Source organism: Varanus komodoensis, unplaced genomic scaffold, assembly GCF_004798865.1.
Source record: "Varanus komodoensis strain SLA01 unplaced genomic scaffold, ASM479886v1 scaffold60, whole genome shotgun sequence".
NCBI classification, from domain to species: Eukaryota; Metazoa; Chordata; class Lepidosauria; order Squamata; family Varanidae; genus Varanus; species Varanus komodoensis.
This window is the reverse complement of record NW_025336223.1, coordinates 3,370,001-3,389,158: the sequence shown is the minus strand read 5'-3', so window position 1 is coordinate 3,389,158 and position 19,158 is coordinate 3,370,001. Positions and strand designations below refer to the sequence as shown.

At 46.1% G+C, this 19,158-nt stretch overlaps 1 protein-coding gene across 4 annotated transcripts in view; it reads left to right on the top strand.

The window, feature by feature from the left end:
- Positions 1-14,435, top strand: part of PTPN6 (protein tyrosine phosphatase non-receptor type 6) — a 49,685-nt gene extending 35,250 nt beyond the window's left edge. For all 4 annotated transcript variants that reach the window (XM_044449687.1, XM_044449688.1, XM_044449690.1 and 1 more), the window contains 5 exons: positions 7,596-7,750; positions 8,544-8,611; positions 10,598-10,749; positions 11,328-11,419; positions 12,673-14,435. In XM_044449687.1, coding sequence (XP_044305622.1) covers positions 7,596-7,750; positions 8,544-8,611; positions 10,598-10,749; positions 11,328-11,419; positions 12,673-12,793 — 588 coding nt within the window. In that variant the 3' untranslated portion in view covers positions 12,794-14,435. The remainder of the gene's footprint in view (positions 1-7,595; positions 7,751-8,543; positions 8,612-10,597; positions 10,750-11,327; positions 11,420-12,672) is intronic.
- The last annotated feature ends 4,723 nt before the right edge of the window (positions 14,436-19,158 follow it).

The following is a 19,158-nucleotide window of genomic DNA, read 5'->3' as shown; positions in this document are numbered from 1 at the left end:
ACATTTGGCTTACTCATGTGCTCTGACTTACATAAACGTTCGACTTAAGGACATTCTCAGGAATGGAACTTGTCTGTAACCTGGGGACTACTGTAGTGTTAAAGCAGTATTTTCAGGGATCTGTCACTGCATTCCTCTCCCCCTCCATGTTATACATAGGGGGAAGGAACACATTTAGTGTAGAGAAGTAACTACAGAGTCAGTGGAAAGGGGAAACAACTGTTTTGGTGCTTTCCTCCCCTTACACTGGAGAACACATGTGTTCTAGCTTGATGCCCCATACCATTTTAAAAAGGAGAAATAAGGAAAGAAAAGGCCAGTGACTTGATGGAGGGCTGCCTGCCTCTGGCCTTTTCACTCCTACTCCTTTTGTAGATGGAAGAACTGCTCCTCTGATGGGCCCTGGAATGGGAGCTGGGAAAAGCGCAAAGAACATGGAATGAAGGAGGAAAGGAGTGGCATGTTGGAGCTGGGCAGACAGTGAATATAGGAGGAAAATGCAGGTTCGAAGAGGAAGAGATGGAGGAGAGAAGTCTCTGGAAGAATGAGCTGCTGAGAGGACAAAGGTGACAGAGTGAGACAGAGTCACTGGGAAGAAGGGTAAGGGAGTGGTGAAGACAAATGAAACAGGAAGAGCAGCCCTCAGCAAGGACAGGGATAGCGAAGCTCAGCAGCAGAGTCCAAGAGTCTCCGTCCCTGCCCTCACAGCTTCAGCACACTGTCTGTAATGAACAGTGGTTTAGGGGATTAGTTCGCTTTACTTGTGTGGTATCACAGATGCCTATCAGGGTGGTTTTAAAAAAATGAAATTAGTGATAAGAAATTTCCTCGCCTGCACACATCCTCCATTCTCTTTTTAAATGGTTAGGGTTTGCATTTGATTTATAACTTCTGCTTTGCTCCACCATAGAAATTCCATCCTGGGAGTGCAAACGCTGTTTATCTATCCATCCAACTCGAACAGCGGCAAGGTTACACACCTACCATTTGCACAGATGTTCCGCTAAACGTTTATTTAGCTTTTAATTGAAAGGGGAGGCAGGGGCTTGGGGCACAAGAGGGCTGTGAATCCCTGTTCTTTCCCTCCCTGTCCATTCCTCTATATATAGCCATATGTCCCTATCAAAAAATACCCATGGCCTTATCTAAACCCTATTTTAAAAGGGAGCCTGAGCTAGCTATCAAATACCCTTCCCCACAAAGTGGGATGAGATGCACTTTTGTATTTTCCCAAGCAGTTAGTGCCTTAGAGGAAAGTGCAAAAGGTGCAGGACCCTGAGGACAGTCGGGGCAAAAGCAGAAGCGATGAGGATCTCACTCATCCACCCCCTTTTCATGAGTTCATCTTTTCGCCGCTGTCACGCCAAAACAAGGAAAACCCTATTTGGAGCTCTGCTGGGGTTGGTACCCCCAGGACGTTGCCGGAATGAGTTTCCCTGTTTTCACTCTCACGGAACTCTGTGCCTCCGCAGTTGCACAACTGTGGCTATTTTTTAAGTTTAAAAATGTTTGCACACAGCATTGTCATCGTATTTATTATCTAGTCACACACCATTTAAAACACAAATAATTGATAAGACAAAATAGATAACTCAAAGAACAGCAGCACTTGACATATTTAAAACATAAAAACAGTAACATATTTAAAACACTATCAATAAATTAGTGCATATAAATCTGGAGAATATCCTTGCAGATCTTAACTACAGAAAATGAAAGTTTACAACAGCTTGTGTTACATATGAATGTTTGCAACAATACTGGTGTTAGAATGGAGAGCCATTACATGTAGTGATTAAGAGTGCTGAACTGGGACTTAGGAGATTTAGGTTCTAGTCCCCACTGAGTGACTTTCAGCCAGTCAGTACTGCTCAACTTAACCTACCTCACAGGTGTGGTGAAGATAAAGTGCAGAGGAGAACTTTGTAAGCCACGCTGAGTTACTTGCCAAAGACAGATAAGATATAAAGGCAATGTAATAATAATCTGTCAGTAATTTATTATTAAATTCATGTATATACCACCCAATAGCCAAGTCACATACCAACCAGTAGGTCTTCCAGGAAGTTTATTTAAAATTGAAATCATATGTCATATTGAATCAATATTACAAGAGAAAAGTTAATAGGGTAGGAACTCTATCACTGCATCTCCACATGGGCAAAATAGAAGCAGTTTATATAGGGAATTCCCTGGAAATGACCATCTACTATAGCAGAGGGTACACTGAATCTAGTTTTAGAGAAGATTGTCTGATTTTTAGGAATAATAAAATTTCAAGATATTTTGCACCATTCTGAATATCAAAAGTCAAGCCTGAGTAAATTGGGGAACAGGTAGTACAGGTAGCAGATAAGAAAATATTAGTTATCTATATCCCTAATTGGGAATGCAAGAATAGATTTTGCTTGTGAAATACCCTGAGTGAAGAGAAAGCTATCAGAAAAGCCTAGGATAAGTAGTTCATCTGTGACAGCTTTAGACCACTGATGTATTTGTCTTCCCAGAGAAGGGACAAGTATCCTGAATCAAAGCTTGCGTAGGCAAGTTTAACCAGTGTCTGAGCATCCACTTTCAAGCAGTACGTTCCACTGATGACGCAGTCTCAAGCTGTAATACTGCTGATCTCACACAATTAGGTATTCCAAGATTTGACATAAAAAGACTCAGAGTAATTGTTCTGAAGTGGGAGCAAAATTTCCGATTCCCACTGGGAATCCAAACAATTGTAGCAACACCTAAGCCTTAAGTATTTGGAGCGGAGCAAGAATAAACTGACTTCCTCTAATATAAAAACAACAGAATAGAGCTTTGGTACAATTAGATGCTGATTGTATAGCAGAGGACCAATGGGCCACCCAAAGACCAGAATATTTAGACTCTTTAACTTTCCTATGTTCTGACCACCTATAACCCACTTATTTAGGGAGAAGTACCTAGAAAAGACCGTAATTTTGGTTTTACCAACATTGATAATTAAGGCATTTTCGTTATAAATGCTCTCAACATTCATTTCAAACAAACTTTGGTGAAGGAAGGAAGGACAGCATCATCTGCATATAAGAGTACAGTGATACTAATTGTAGTCAGTTTGGGGACCTGGAAGTCCCATGATTAGGCAGCTCATTAAGATGCGAATTAAGTAGTGTGGGTGCAGGTTTACAGCTCTGATTAACTCCCTGAGTAACAGGGATCAATTAAGTCAGGGTGCCCTCAATGCCACACCTCACCTGTACAGTTGTCCTCCGATATCAATGCATAGTCAGAGCAATTATTTTTAATGGAAGGGGAATAAAGCTAACCCTATAGCTTATCCCTTGGGACTGAATCAAAAGCCGGTTTTAAATGTACAAAAGCAGCATTACTGGGAGAGCTTATGTATTTTTTCATAAATGGCTTTTAAGATGAGGCAATGTTTGAGTGTTGATCTACCAACTCTAAAGCCAGCCTGCTCATCATTCAGAACATTTTGTTCCTCGGTCCAGGCAGCACATTTATTACTAAGGTAACAGGCATACAGTTTACTGGCTACTGAAAGTAGATTGATGCAAGGATAGCTGGAAATATTGTTTCTATTTCCTTCCTTGCAATTAGGAATTATAATAATCCCAGACAAGTTGCCAGTAATTGAACAGAGCAATTACTTTGTTTAAATAGAGCCATGAATGAATGAATGACATAGATGTGTCATTAAATAGTTCAGACATAACCAAATCTGGGCATGGAGCCTTTTCAGATTTTATTGGGAAATTAGTATCTTTCTTTCAGATTGGGTCACCAGAGTCCAGTGTGAAAAATCAGAAATATCCTCAGAGGAAAGAAGGAAATTCACTGAATCTCATTTTTTGGATTCCCTACCAGCTGCAGAAACATATTTTTCCCAAACTTGTGCATGGCTTATGTATGTTCTTAAGCCTGAGAGATTGTCTAATGCAGCTGTAACTATTGACCAAAAGCATTTAGTGTGCTTTTACAAATAATAATTTATCAGAATACATCATTGGCTTGTATTTTTCTATCCAGAATTTATAAAGCCTTTTAAGATAGTACTGCAGTTAACTGTTGTATATTGATGATATACTGGCCTTAAGTGCTTTTTTTACCTCAAAACATGTTTTATCAAACCATGTTGATACACATTATCCCTATACTTAAGGTTCCTTGGATTTTGCTGGACTACCCCTCAGTATTATGTCCAAATCAGTGAATCATATATCATGAGCTTCAATAATAGCATTTTTTGCCTCTCTCATCCTCTGAGGAGAGGATTAACAATTCCAACCAGCTAAGTCCCACAAAATAATTCCAAGATGGAAATTATTCAGCAATGGTACAATATTCCTGCAGCCACACCTCACAAATCAGTAATTGTAAAGCTGTTCTGTTTGTCCCGCCCCCACATGGGCATGTGAATCTTCCTTCCCGCATCTCAGAGGCCATGTGACCAATAACTAAACAAGAGTGATGTAGTTACAACACCCCCCAAGTCTAACCACCTGCTGGCAGTTCCTCTATGTGCTGCCTGGGTTCTTGAAATGGTGATTGTGAAACTGTCTGCCAAACCAGAGATCGTGATCTTCTGAAAAAGGGAAAAAAATGATAAAGGTGGAAAAAAGCTGCAACAAGCAAAAATGGCAGGGAGACATACCTCATGTCAGTTGCCCCGAAGTGCCATTGGGCCACGAGGGAGAGAGCTGGCCCTGGCAGCAGCACAGGGAAGCTTGGCAAGAGTGGCGAATGGGCAGGGAGTGTTACTCTGGCCAAGAGCTTGCCCACTGCTTTCCTTGGCCCATGATGGGGACAGTCATCCAAGTCTGGACAACTGGCCAACCCATCATGGGTAGAACAATCCATACAATGAGCCGTGGGTTGTTTGGTGGCGTGTTGCACACAAGCAAGCCAACCCACAGTAAATGTTCCAGGTTTGGATGGCACAACAACCCACCCTGGTTCATAATGTTCCCTGAGACCATGAGATTGGCCCCCTGCAGCAACAATCCTTTAATTGTAACCGTGCTCCAAGGCTGAAGAGCTCAAGCTTTTCCAAACTAATGGTTGTTCTTCCTCCTGCTTGAAATATTTTCCTGCGCTGAGAACGTGGGTGGGTGCTGAGAGGCCTCTGTATCCTTTGCATCCAGAGCTTCCCCCTCTCCACCTGCACCACGCCCAAGGTCCCCTCCTGCCACCCCCAGTGTTAGGATTAGGGTTGCAGTGAAGCTCCACGGCATCTGTCCCTCCAGTGTGCACAGACTTCTCTCACGCTTGGCTCTGTCTCAGAAAGGAAGTCCACAAACACTTGTGGAAGGAAGATTGCACAACTGGCAGCTTCCTTCCGTGTTGTGTGCAGCACAAGCAAAGGCTGCTGCAGATGATGCAGAAGAGGGGCATTGCTTGGGCAGCGTGCACACGGGGCTCAGTTCCTGGCACGCATTGCTTGAGCACTGGGCCTGCCTGCCAGGAACTTGGACTCAGGGCTGCAACAAAACAGAACAGAGTCCTGGGGAGCCAGGCCCTGGGAATCCGACTGATTCCTACCCCCAGAGCAGATTCCTCAACACGTCCTTAGTTGGGAGCTCACCATTTAAAGGGTTGCCACAGATCTTTCCATAGAAGCAGAGGCTGGGAATCAAACCTGGATCTCCTCCTCTGAGATTGCAGCTCTGGGCCTCAACTCAGACAGGGATTTCCCGTCTATCCTATAATGGTCCCTGGAGACTGTTGTGGGAACCATTAGCTTGGCCAGCCTGTGCTGAACAGGATACTGTTTTCATTGAAAAGAGACTGGCAGGACTGTGGTGTCAGGTACAGCAGAGTCAGGACCATCACATAGAAGGCTATTGGGAAATAGCTGTAGACAGGTCTGGAGGACAGGATACCTCCAGAGCTCTTTTTCTATAAAGCAGAGGTCTCCAGGTGGCAGGATGAATGTGGAGTCTTTTGCTTGTAAGTCCAGAACTGTTTTAGTTGGAGTTATTTCATGGTCCGATGCATTGCCAGCAAGTTCTGGGGATGGTCAATATCATTAACTGATCTAGATCCTAAAGGAAAGTAAAATCTAAGAAGCAAAAGATGGCAACCTAGAAGTGGGAGGCAGGGATGCATGAAACCGAAAACAATATCCATAGAAATTCAGGAAAAGAGCAGATAGGAGCACCGTTTGAGGAGAAAGATCCCAGTTAAGGAGTGGGAAGGTTCTGCAAGGTCCTACAGTGTTATCTTGGCTACAGGTTGAACTGCAAAAAAGCTTTGTGGCCAGTTTCTGTAGTATCACAGCCAAAGGAGAGTCATACCCACCACACCCCTTCTTTAGTGTGGAAGCAGCCACAGAAGTATCACCTGCTGCTGGTGGTGTTTTATATTTCTTCCTTTTCACCATGATCCTGCAGCAGCTTAACTTGCTTTGCTTTCCATGGGCACCTCCAGGTAAGGCTTGTATTTTGTCTTTATACTGCCTCATTCACAAACTGTTATGGGGAGCCCAGGTGACATCTTCAGTTGCTAGTTCTGCTCCCCACTTTTCTCCAGTAGTTCCCCTGCCTTTTTTCTTCCCAGAAAGAAAAAAAGAGGGCAGTGTCGCACAATTCCTTTTGCTCACTGGCTGCAGTGCACTGGAGAGGCAGTGTGGCGTAGCAGTTAGAGAGCTGGGCGGGGATTCAGGAGGTATGGATTCTGTTTCCCACTTGGCCATCTCTGCGTGGCTCTGGGCCTGTCACTGATTCTCATCCTGGCCTTCTTCACAGGGTTGTTGAGAAAATGGAGGGGGGGGGATTGCGTACACTCCCTTGGGCTCTTTGCCAGGGGAAAAAGAGTGGGCTATAAATGTAATAAATAAAGTTCTCTGTCTGGATGCAGTTGGTGACTTCAGATATTAAAATTTCTCCTCTTGCCTTGTTCACCGGAACATCTCATGGATCACAAAGGCTATGCAATTCCAGCACTATTATTGATTGGCTCCAGAAAAATCACGGCAGGTGGACAAATCCCAAGAGCTCCTTGTAACAGGCAGCATGGGTGGGACGTGATCCACCACTTGGCACAAGGCTGTTAAGATGGGAGTCTGCTGGCCGGTTGAGGGACTAGCTAGATTCAGGGTCGTTAGGCATGGAGTAAAAGATTTTGGTGCCTGTGGCAGAAAATCCAAATGGTACTTTCCCCGCCTATGAATGAATAATTAATATGGACCACATCTCTCTCTCTCTCCGCTTAGAGAGTCTTCAGACTAGAATAGTGGAATTTAAGTTGGATGGATGGATGGATGGATGGATGGATGGATGGATGGATGGATGGATGGATGAATAAATACATAAATAAATGAGGTTATTTGCCTGCAATACATTCAAGCTACAGAAAAGCACAGCTTTCTTATGCACCTATTTCCTTGGGGTTTGCATGGAAGATCTTTCGTGTGGATGCATCTAAAGTGTCCAGCAGAGCTGCACTTTGGCTTCTTCCACTTTGGCCGTTGTCCCTCGGAGTTAGAAGGTGCTCTTTTGCTGGCCGTCAGCATGATGGGAAGAGCAAAGGGGACCAGATGAATGACAGAAGAGAGGCAGCAGACATGAGCCACACAAAGACGTGTTGTTGTTACCTGCTAGGGTGGGGCTGTGAGAGACATCTGGCATTACCAGTACCTGAGCTGGCCTGATCATGGAGTGCCCAGTGAGCCCGGAGGAGTTCTTGGCTTCCTCACCCAGATCAATCAGCAGCAGGAGAGCGTCCCAGAAGCCGGGCCCATCGTGGTGCACTGCAGGTGAGTGAGCTGTCACCGGTTCGCTCAGGGACAGTGCATTGCTGGATACTCAGCAAGCAGAAAGGAAGGCTGCATGCTCACGAGAGGACACCAATCTGGAAAAGGCGACATGCCCCCCTGAAAGCCAGTGGTGTGTTGCTGATTCCAGGTTGCTGCAAGCAAGGTCCAAAGCATATAGCTACATTTTTGAGGGCACATGACAAAAAAAGTCTCAACCCTCCCAACTCAAGCAGAGGCCTGCTTTTCCATTACTTCTTAGCGCCTGTGCAGGTTGCGATGCTAGTGATCTCCTTCAGTGGGAGATTATGCACGGCAAGTGGGCGTGCCGGCCCTTCCTTTTTCAGCAGGACTCACAGGTTGCAGCCTGCTTCAGAGGGCTGCGTACTGTGCATGTTGCACGATCGCGGCAGTAGCCACTGCTACAAAGAAGAAAGTTGTGCGTGAGACTGAGGGGCAGAGCTCACACAGCGCAGAGCTAATTTCTGGAATTCCCTTCCACAAGAAGTGGGATGACCGCTCCTTCAAGCCCCGGGAGAAAGCGATTAAACAGATTCATAGAGGGCAGTGGATCTCTCCGGAATTTTTAGACATCACAACTTGCTGCAGCCTCTGTGTTTAAATGCAGGACGCCTCTGGGCGCCAGACAAGCCACTGCTAAGGGCCATGCCCTGCTTGGAGCTTTTCTGGAGGCATCAAGATGTTAGAGCAACCTGTTGGACACACAGTCCCAGGCAAACCACACTGGTAGAATCCAGCAGGGCAGTTTCTTACCTATTTGTGCCTTTCCCTGCAGTGCTGGGATTGGTCGCACAGGGACCATCATCGTCATTGACATGATCGTGGATATGATCTCAACAAAAGGTGAGGTCGCTTCTCTTCTGCGTCCCTGGGCCACTCCTTCCCGCCAGGCAGACTTCAGGCATCCCCATGCCAACCATGCTGGCTGACCAAAAATAGCCCTTCTCTAGGATCATTCTGTCAGCGTCAAGCTCCAATGTTTGACCAGGAATGGCCGCCAACAGCAGCAGTGCTGCTTCAGACTAATGATCGGTCTAGTCCAGCATGCCATCCACACAGTGGCCAACCAGCTGCCTGAGGGAAACCCCCAAGGACAGGGGAATATGGGAATCTATCCATTTGGCAACACCTGGCTGGCAGGTATTGTTATACACATCCAACTTCCTTGAAGGAGGAGAGTTCCTATGGGCAGTATTAAAGGTTTTCATTTTCTTTTGATGAGAACTTCCTGGAGACCTACCTTGCTTCTTTTATTTATACACATACCTACTGCAGTTACCTGCTGCCCTGCGCATGAGATCACCAGCAATAACTTCTCCAACTTGCCCACCTGCTTCCCAGGGTCTTGTTCTTTCAAGCTCAAATGGCAAAGCTCTTTCTCTGCTCCCTCCCACCAGCACTGAGGCGTCACACCCCTCCATTCTTAAGGGCATTACTTTCCAGAGCTGGGTTTCCCACCTTTCGGTATGAGCTTGTTACCATCTCTCGTGATGTATTCATAGCAGCAAAATAGGGCATAGACGATCCTAGGAGAGAGACAATCTGAATGGTTCTCTTCCTGCTGCTTAAAAGTTGCTGTGGGAGGGAAGAAGGCGGGATTGGCTTGGGGAATGCAATGCTTAGATTGGAAGCATTTCCCCACTTTCCCTCGCCATTTTCCCCCTTGTTGGAGTGGCAGCTGCTGGAACAGTGGGCAGGGTCACTCAAGGTGGCATAGGCAGAGCAGCTTTTTCAGCCACACGGAGAGGAGAGATGGAGGCACAGTCAGAGCAGGCTGCCACCGTTGTGTGTGCGTAAATGGCACTGTGCAAGACAATGTCCAGCAGCAGTGGGGAATGGAGCACCTGAAGGCACAGGGTTGAGCCAGGGGGCGGGGGTGAAGGCGGTAATGATGTTGACCCTCGGAGCAACCCAGAAAAGCAGCAGAACCCCCAGGATTCAGCAGCCCCTGCGGATCCACGCGTTGCAGCACGGGGCCGAGAGGAGCAATCCACGCAGCAGTAGACGCTGCCCAGCAACCAAATGACAAGGAGGCACATGACCTTTAAAGTAATGTCTGTAAGGCATGTGGGTGGGTAGAACCACTACAATAATGATAATCCTTAAGAAAAACAACTTAATTCCAGTCGCCAGCAACCTACAGTAAACACAGTCCCCAAGGGAGATTCAACCAGTGACAGGATTGGCCTGGCTTAAGCCTCTCCTCGTTGCGACACTGGCGGGCTTCCTTCATACAGAATTTACATGTAATGGAAGTAAAATACACATGTGGTCTCACGTGCTACTGCTAAATGCACAACTGAAAGAGGACAAGGGAGAAAGACCAAGGTTCGCTTCCGGAGCTTTGGCTCACTTCAGCCAACTACCTGCTTGCTCCCTCTGCCAGGCCTTGCAGCCTGTTTTGGCTAGGAGTTACACCCTCTGACTGGCTGGGGGCATCTTTCTTGAAGCCCATTTCATCACACAGGACATGGTCCGTCTGGTTGCCTGGGGGGACTTGGTACCTCCAAAGAGAGTGTTCAAGCAGGATGTCCCGCTTCGGGGAGTCAAACTCTGCCTGCGTGCCAGATGCCTTTGGAGAGATCAGAGCATGTGCAGGTGTCCCCCCTAGAATAAATCCAGGAGTCTGGCATTAGAGTGTGGCTGTCAGCTGAAAGCAGGTGGGGAAAAGCACATCAGTCTGAGGTCAGGCAGGGCGCCGGGACTGTGAGGCAGACACAGCCTGCTCCCACCCCGTTGCGTTGACTGATGATCTGCCTAGTGCAATTCCCATTGTATTCAGCCAGACTGCTTGTCTCCTTCCCCTTTATTGTTCTCATTCTGTCCCAGGGCTGGACTGTGACATAGATATCCCCAAGGTCATTCAGATGGTTCGGGCCCAGCGCTCAGGAATGGTGCAAACTGAAGCCCAGTACAAGTTCATCTACATGGCCATCTGCCAGTTTATAGAGGTCACCAAGAGAAAGCTGGATATTATGCAGGTACGGAACCCGGACAGGCATGTGACTGCTGCTCAGGTATGCATGGTGTACTCTCCAGGGGAGCCTGACAATGGAGTTACATAGTTCTGCAATGTGGGACAGAAACTGGCTGGTGTCTTTTGCTGTGGCTGGAGATATAAATCCAGCTTCTAGCGCTCACGTTGCACTGTGTGTGTGCAAGAGCACGAGCACGAGCACAAGTTCTCCTCCTTAGGAGCAGCTCCCAGGCTGTGGAACTTCCAGCCAAGGGAGGACAAGTTTGCTACCATTTCATGGTTCCTCTGACAGCTGGCAACCCTCGTGCTTTTTAGTCAAGCTGAACTTTGGCATGTTGGGTGGGATGCTGTTTCTGTTCTATCCTCGCTATATTTGTTTTGTGCTTTAGAGATTTGTAGCCAAGCTTCCTGCATCACTTAACTACCGTTCTATTCCAATGTTACTTGATTGTAAGCTGCCTGGAGTGCCATTTTCTTAGTAGAAAGATGGGCACAAATGAAACCAGTCATCGCACACAGCACTGCAGCCCCACAGCGCCCCACTTTGTAAACCTCCTCTTCTTTTTTCTGCTGAATATTTAGAAAGGAAAAGTCAGTGAGTCTGAGTATGGAAATATAACCTACCCACCCGCACAGAAGTCCTCACATCCAAAGGCTTCGCGAAAATCATCCAGGTAAGTATCTCATGGTGAAGGCAACAGTCACTTTTGGAGAGTGGTAATTTGGTGGTGACAATTTTCTTCAATCCTGTTCACTCTGGAGGCAAATTCTAAAACACATAAACGTCAGATTTATAGTTTGCTTTTTCAGCCTCATTCACTTTGAATCTGCACTACGCTTGACCCCTGCAAATTTCCACTAATTTTTCAATGTATTTCTGAAAGATTTTCACTGCTAAGATACAAGATAAATATGCATATAAATAGGGGCTGGAAACCAAGTTTTGTGAGGAATAAGTGAAAGAGCTGGGTATGCTCTGCTGGATAAAGTTAATCCACAACTATCTGAAGGGTTGTCTTGCAGCACATGAATCAGATTTCTTCTTCATTGCTGCAGAACACAGGACCAGAACTCCCAGCAGGTAGAAATTACAGGGAAGGTTTCTGCTAAACATCAGGGGAAACTTCAGACTTTATGAGTTATTTCCTAGTGGAACTGCTGCCTTGTAGATAGTAGTTTCTCTTTTGATGGAGGTGGTTGAGCAGAGTATGGATATTCAGATACAGAATGCTGTAATTGTGTTCTGCTTGGAGATGAAAGTTTGACCAGATGACCTCCAAAATACCTGCCAGCTCTTCTGGCTCTACTATGTCTGTGCTGCTTTAAAAAAGAAGTTAACTGGCCCCTTTTATCATAAGGGTTGGGGCAAGAATAAGGACCAATAGCTTTCCTTAGCATGGGAATGCACTTGCTGATCAAGACTCTGACTTGTCGGTGTGCACACATGTATGCCGCAAGCACAGAACTGGGTTGATGCGAGACTCTGTCGCAGTGGTTTATATCTGAGAGCCTCTCTCAGGTGGCTCAGATATGGCTTGACACTACCTGAATAAACCTAGCAGGATCTCCATCCTCAAGCACTCTGCTCTCCTCCTTGCACCCCCTGCAAATGCACAGCTCCCTAATTTCCTGGCTTGAGGCAAATGAGGGTTCGGCAAACAGCAACCTGAAAACCAAGACTGGAGACCAGGATTTGAATGTTAATTTCCATTCTAGTCTGCTGGTAAAGACAAGATGCTTTGCCTCAAGCCACGAAGAGAGGGCATGCCCACATTGGAGGGGAAGGGACAGCGTGCTCACGAGGCTGGTTCATGAACACCACGTCATGGTCTGGTATTACATCTAAGCCACCCATGTTCTGACTTCCTTCCATATGCCAGGTTCAGCTTGCCCTAACTCATCTTCTGTGTCCTTTTCCTCTACACAGGCAGAAGGAGGAACTCACCCTCTATGAGAATTTAGAAAACACCAAAGGCAGGCATGAGGAGAAAGGGCCTTGGCCTTCAGGGAGGGAGAAGAAACCAAAGGGCTCTCTGAAGAAAAAGTAATGCCATGCAGCTTCCAGCAAGGCTGCCTGAATGTCTTACCTGCAGCAGGCATCGCCTTCTGCTCTGCTCAGAACTTTTCCCAGAGGTTCATCGAACTGTGGACAGCCTGCCCAGCTGGACCATCCAGGTGGCACTTTCTCCTCCTATTAATGAATCTGGCTCTCTCCCAGCTAGGACTCACCGACTCGTTTTGCTGTCGGAGAGCATTTCCGTATGGGCTTGTTTTGTTTTGTTTTGGGCTGCAGGGACCTCTGATGCATTCTCAGCAGATGTGCCGCTTGTGGCCCCTAACAACTGTGACACGACCACCCTCATCCCATTCCTCTTGGATTCTCACATACACCAGTTTATGCATTAGGTCTTTCCTGCCCCTGCCTTAAAAGTCAGGCTTTGGGGGCTCAGACAAAATCCAATCTCTCAGGACTGGAAAACCTCCTGCCTCTTTTCTGTATCATGGGCCCTGGAGTCTTCTGTTCATCATGACCTCTGAGCCCTTCCAGGTACCAGGCCTTGCCAGGTCAGGAAGCTGGTTACACTGCCTTTGATTAAATATTGCTTTTATAGCGTTACTTTCTTCCTGGTCCAGTTTCTTTCTGCTACTCATTTGAGTCATTTTCTTATCAACAACAGAGGGATGCCACTTCAACTGTAACCTCTATTTAGCAACTGAACCTTTCCATGTTCCTCTTGAAAGAGACAGTCTTCTAATCTAAAGGAATGGCTGCCTTTACTTTAGGACAAAACTAGTAGGTGTGTTTCATTAGTAGACTTTGCTTTGTTTAATTATTAATTGGATTTTCGAACTCAGAATTGCAGGGTGAGACTTCTGGGCTCACCACCGCTGCCAGATTAGAAGTTCCCCTGTGAAGCAAAACGCTGCAGGCAGCACATTCCAGAGGGCACGGCTATTTCCTCCTTCCTCTGTCCGAGAACTCTAATTCTGATTTTTTAAACAAAACTATACATTTTGCTTCAAGATGCAAAAATGTTTGGAGCTAATAAGCAGGGAATTGACTTAAAAGCACACACTCTATACCAGGGGTGGGCAGAAGGTACGTTTACTGGTAGATCACTGGGTGATTTATAATAAATTGGCAAGGATTTCTGACTCCTCTTTGGTTAATGAAAACCAGCATTTAAAAGCTGTCCCCCACTTAACCATAGTTGCTGAAAAAGAACAGCTGGGGACAAGTCAGCCCACCATGTTCTTTAGAAGCTCCCTCAGCCTGACTTCTCACTGTATGCCCACCCTCCTGAACCATTATTTTATTCCTATCTCTGGTGGGTGGATCTCAGTGTTTGAGGAAGAACAAACCAGATCCTACAAATGTGGGGTCTGCTCATGCCTGCCCAAGTCAGCACCAGATATCATTACACTGCTGCCAGATGTGTACCTTTTAGACGGGCATAAAAACTTGCACATTTCCTACTAGACACACTTTCACCAAAATGGACCTTTAGGCTTTGGCAATAGGACACCCGTGGCAAAGGAAGCAACCCAGAATCACCTATCAGAATACCAAAACCATGTATTTATTGATTATAAACCCAGATTTAAAATGCACAAGTTTCTTTGGGGGGAAGTAACTTTTGCGGAACAACTAACAATTTAAATACAAGACTAATAAACATTTAAGCTTTTGAAGAGAACTGTTTTTGTGGGGAAATTAGCTGAGTTGATGCAAACATATTTTCCAGAGGCTAAAGTAGCTGCTAACATACTGACTGTTCAGGAGGAAGCATACATTAGAGACAAAGGAGGAAGAGGGAGACTGGAAGTTCATAAACCCCGTTTAGACAATCTAAAAGGGGGGAAATCAAGAAGTGGGAAGGCCTGCTCCAGCACTGCCCCCTCCCTCAGATCAAAGGGGAAAGCTTCCCGTATCCTGCATGGCTCTGCATGTGAGCAAGAACGCAGCTTTTCCAGTTTTGTGCTCACAGATAGGGGACTTCGGAGTATCTAGCTGCCCTTTTAAATGCACCTTGTGATGGACTGATGTCTACAGTAGTGCATGTGCAGACACAGTCAAGTTAATACGAACTTGGTAAACTTAGGACTGCAGCCAAGAAATTAAAAGTCGCTTGCTCCTGGGGAGGAAAGCTATGGCAAATCTAGACAGCATACTAAAAAGCAGAGACATCACCCTGCTGACAAAAGTGCATATAGTCAAGGCTATGGTTTTCCCAGTTGCAACGTATGGCTGTGAAAGCTGGACCATAAGGAAGGCTGAGCACCAAAGAACTGAGGCCTTTGAATTGTGGTGCTGGAGAAGACTCCTACGAGTCCCTTGGACAGCAAGGAAATCAACCCTGACTGCTCTTTAGAAGGCCAGATACTGAAGGTGAAACTCAAATACTTTGGCCACCTAATGAGAAGGGAGGACTCCCTGGAGAAGACCCTCATGCTGGGAACGATAGATGGCAAAAGAAGAAGGGGACGGCAAAGAATGGGGTGGCTGGATGGAGTCACTGAAGCAGTTGGTGTGAACTTAAGTGGACTCCGGGGGATGGGGGAGGACAGGAAGGCCTGGAGGAATGTAATCCATGGGGTCGCGATGGGTCGGACACGACTTCGCGACTAACATCAACAAAACTTAGGCAAGTGGAGAGACACAGAGCCACAATTTCGGATACCCTTTTGCTTGGGTGTGCAGGATGCTGGAGTTTGCCTTTCCCAGGAGGGTCAACCAGAACTCTGACAGCAGAAACTAAAGGAATTGGGAACTTGAAGCATCCTATGGTGAGAGTGGATGCAAAATGCTCCTCAAATCATGGCAGGCACCCATAACAAAATGTTAACAGTGAATTGTAAAAAAATTGAGTTTTTATGCAAAAACCTGGTGCTTTACTTGCAGGACCAAAGCGTAAGGGTCTGTGTGGCATGGTGGTTAAGTGCTATGCTAGGCCCTGTGAGATCCAGGCTCTAGTCTCCACCTGGCCATGATGAAGCTGAGTGGGTGGCGTGGGGCCAGCCATTCTCTCTCCGCCTGATTCCACAGGGCCATTGTGGTAGAGAGAAAATGGAACTGAGAGGACTATGTGAGCCGCCAGGGATGCCTTGTGAGAGGAATATCATCATCGCTGGCACAGAACATTCTTCTACATGGAGAACAGCAGTTGCTGCCTGTGAACAAAAGATCGGCGTAGAGTATTTACTGGAGTTAATCCAATTACAATACTATGATTGAACATGCCATTTAGCAGAAGTTTTGTAATGGCCTTAGTTAGGAAGTTTAGTGGGCTATAAAGGGGCTTCACAGCTACACCTGACGGTGTACTTTAAAAGGGGTAACATCTGACAAAGGGCTGGTAAGTATTCACCCTTTCCAAAGCAACTATGCTGCTCCCACTACAGGCATCGTGTCCAAGGCTGCCGGGGGGGGGGGGGGGGGTGGAAGGCCTGCTTTCCAGCCAAGTCATCTACTCCTGAAGTGCATCACAAACAAAACCAAAAGTAGGTGCAATATTATTTGTGTTATGACTTTTAGCTCAAAATAATGTCCTGAGAGCTTGGCGGGCAAACCCTGAGAGAATACAACCTGGAATACAATACTCTCTTTTAATATCACCTAACCCCATGGAATGTCTGAGAAGTTCAGTGAAACAAATAACTAGAAATCCTTTTGGGTAATTACTTTTGCAAGGATCCACTTTGCTCTGGATGAAGAAGCCCTCAGGAGACCCTGCTTCATGAGCAGCTAAGAATCCTCTTCCTGCTCTGTGTTCCTGCCATAATAGCTTGCCAGTAGTAGAAAGGAGAAAAGCCCCTTAATGACTTGGGGAGCACCCGTTGACTTAAGATTTGCTCCCCCCAGTGTACAGCTGCGGGGTAGCAGTTCCCTCCCCCATAGCCCTTGGTATAGGGTTTCCTGACAGAGTACTGCCCTCTTGTGGCCACATCCTATTATTACACTATTACATATGACTGGACTACCTAGTGCTTGGTTCAGGGACAGTCAATGGTTACCTTCATTTGCAAGTGTCCTGGCCTGCTCTCCATCTTACCGTCTGTGTGGCTATGAAACTTGCAGCAGAAACATTAAGTGCCACAAAGCAGCATAAGCCAGTAACAGCAAGAAAAAAATACAAAGTAGATTCAAGCATTGTACAAAAACCTAAGTTCTAAAACATCTGGGCAAGTAGAGAGGCCTTTCACTAGCAAGAGCGGACTCAGACTTGAGGGCAAGAGTGCCTTTCCCAGATGCTCTGCCCAGGAGGCATCTTCCAAAGGCAGTATAGGAAAGGCCTCATCACAGCCCTACCCCTGCTTTATGGTGACAGAAGTTTTCTGAGAAGGACCTGAAAACTTGCAAGTATTCAAATGATTCCTTTGTTAAATAGCTCTTCACATATACCTCTTCAGGTATCTTGAGAGTCATTAAAGGATTTAAATGGTAAACCCCATACTTTATACTCAAATAAGAAACGGACCTAGAGCTAATGCAACTGCTCTGAGATTGGCAAGATATGATCCATGTACCTACCTCAGTTCATAGTTGAACTGTTGTGGTTTTATACTGGTTGCCAAGCGGTCTTTGGAATGGGCACTCCGAGTGGGTTGTCACCAATGCGTGCCAAGCATGGACAGGCTGTGTCTGCCTAGAGGGGACCACAGCACACACCAGCCTTTGCCGGTCAAGGCATTTCACGCCAGAGATGCCACTGAGCCACCGAAGGCAAGGCTTGACTAAGCGCATCCTCAGACTAGACCTCTGATACTTCAAGGGATGGGGACTTGAAGTTACAAAACAGATCAGCCACCGTCTCCTGGCCGAACTGAACTGCCTTTCCAGTTTCCACAGCATAGCCATCTGATCCGGAACAAGATTCAGTTATCACGAGTAGATCTCATCCGTTCTATTCAGAAGCCAAATCGGCACATCTGTACTCCCAATTTACTGTACTCTTTTTAACATCGAGTGATACACAGAAGTTTAATGTGTTTTACAAATCTCTGATATAAACACTGCAGAGCATCAGTTGGTTGACCACACTGAAGGAGCTCCAGTACCAGATGGTAAAATTCCACTGGTCAACTCCGCAAGAATGTAGTGTGGGGTTGCTTTGTCATTATCATCATGTTAAACAACTGGATTTTTATTATTTCTTTTACCTGTGTTCTAGCCATTGCCCCATGCACTCTGCTGTTGCAGCTAAATCAACGACTCTATCCAGGAGAAGAGGGCTTGGAGCAATTGTCTCACAGTCATCATGACCTGCAGTCATCTCAGAAGAAGCTATGAGTGACCACACTGTCAACAAGCCTAACTATTGTGGCAAGTGCAAAGTGCCCAAGGACTCTCAGGAACCTGTTTCAGTTTTCGAGGAGGGTCAGGACAACCCTAATCAGTCCTTGTGATAAACTGGCATGTTTGTGGCTCCATCTTGCAAGGCAAGACTAGCTACCACCTCTATTCCCATGCCTTATCCTTCTCCCAGGAGACAGCCTCATGGAGTTTGTACACAGAGAATGACAGGCCCCTTTCATTTAATCTCCTTTAACTATTGACTCAGTATGTTTGCCAAGCAATCCAACACATGGATAGGGCAACTTTAACCTAGGCAAGACAATAAATTCTACTAGGTTCCAATTCCGTGTATTTAAAGGAAGTTTTGCCTTGATTCTCTGCCCAGGAGTCCAAAAATGCAGGAAATCTCAAAAGAATTTCTGTGGGCTAGGGAGTTCCCAAGGAAATTAAGACTCATTGATAAGACTTCCTTATCTATACTCTAGATTTCTACGGTGCTTCCTTCATATCAACTAAATTACAGTGGAAGGGAAGGTGCAGCTGGCCAGTTTGGAATAGAGATATCGATGTTGTGGTCGGCGGCAGCCTTGTCAGGACTGACCTGCTGTGTTCAAGGACCTTTCCAAAAAGGGAGGGTGTTTCTTGATTTGCTGCAGTCCAACACCCATGAGGAAGAAACTGCTGAGTCAAAACCTCACAGGGAAGCAATCCAAATGTGACAAGCGAGGCACAAAGAATCCCACCCACCTTCCAACCACCATTTTCTTGCTTCAGCAAGACACCAGTTCCCAAATGTAATCTACAATATTTATCATGGCTTCTGACATATTGGATAGATCCACACAGTTGAGAAGTTCTGAGCATGCCCCACAAAGGCCATTTCCAAGTAGTCCTGAACACCGAGACCGCCTGTGTTATCAGGCAAAGACTGCTAGAGTGTGGGAGAGCTGGTACACCAAAAGAATGTATTTCATTTCAAGAAAGGTGAAACAGCTGTCAGATAATGGGACCTGTAGTCCAGCATCTGGCAGGCCACATGTCATTTCCCTGGCACACACACTGAACAGGAAGCCTAGCGAAGGTGATGGAATATTTACAGACCACTTACAATAGTAC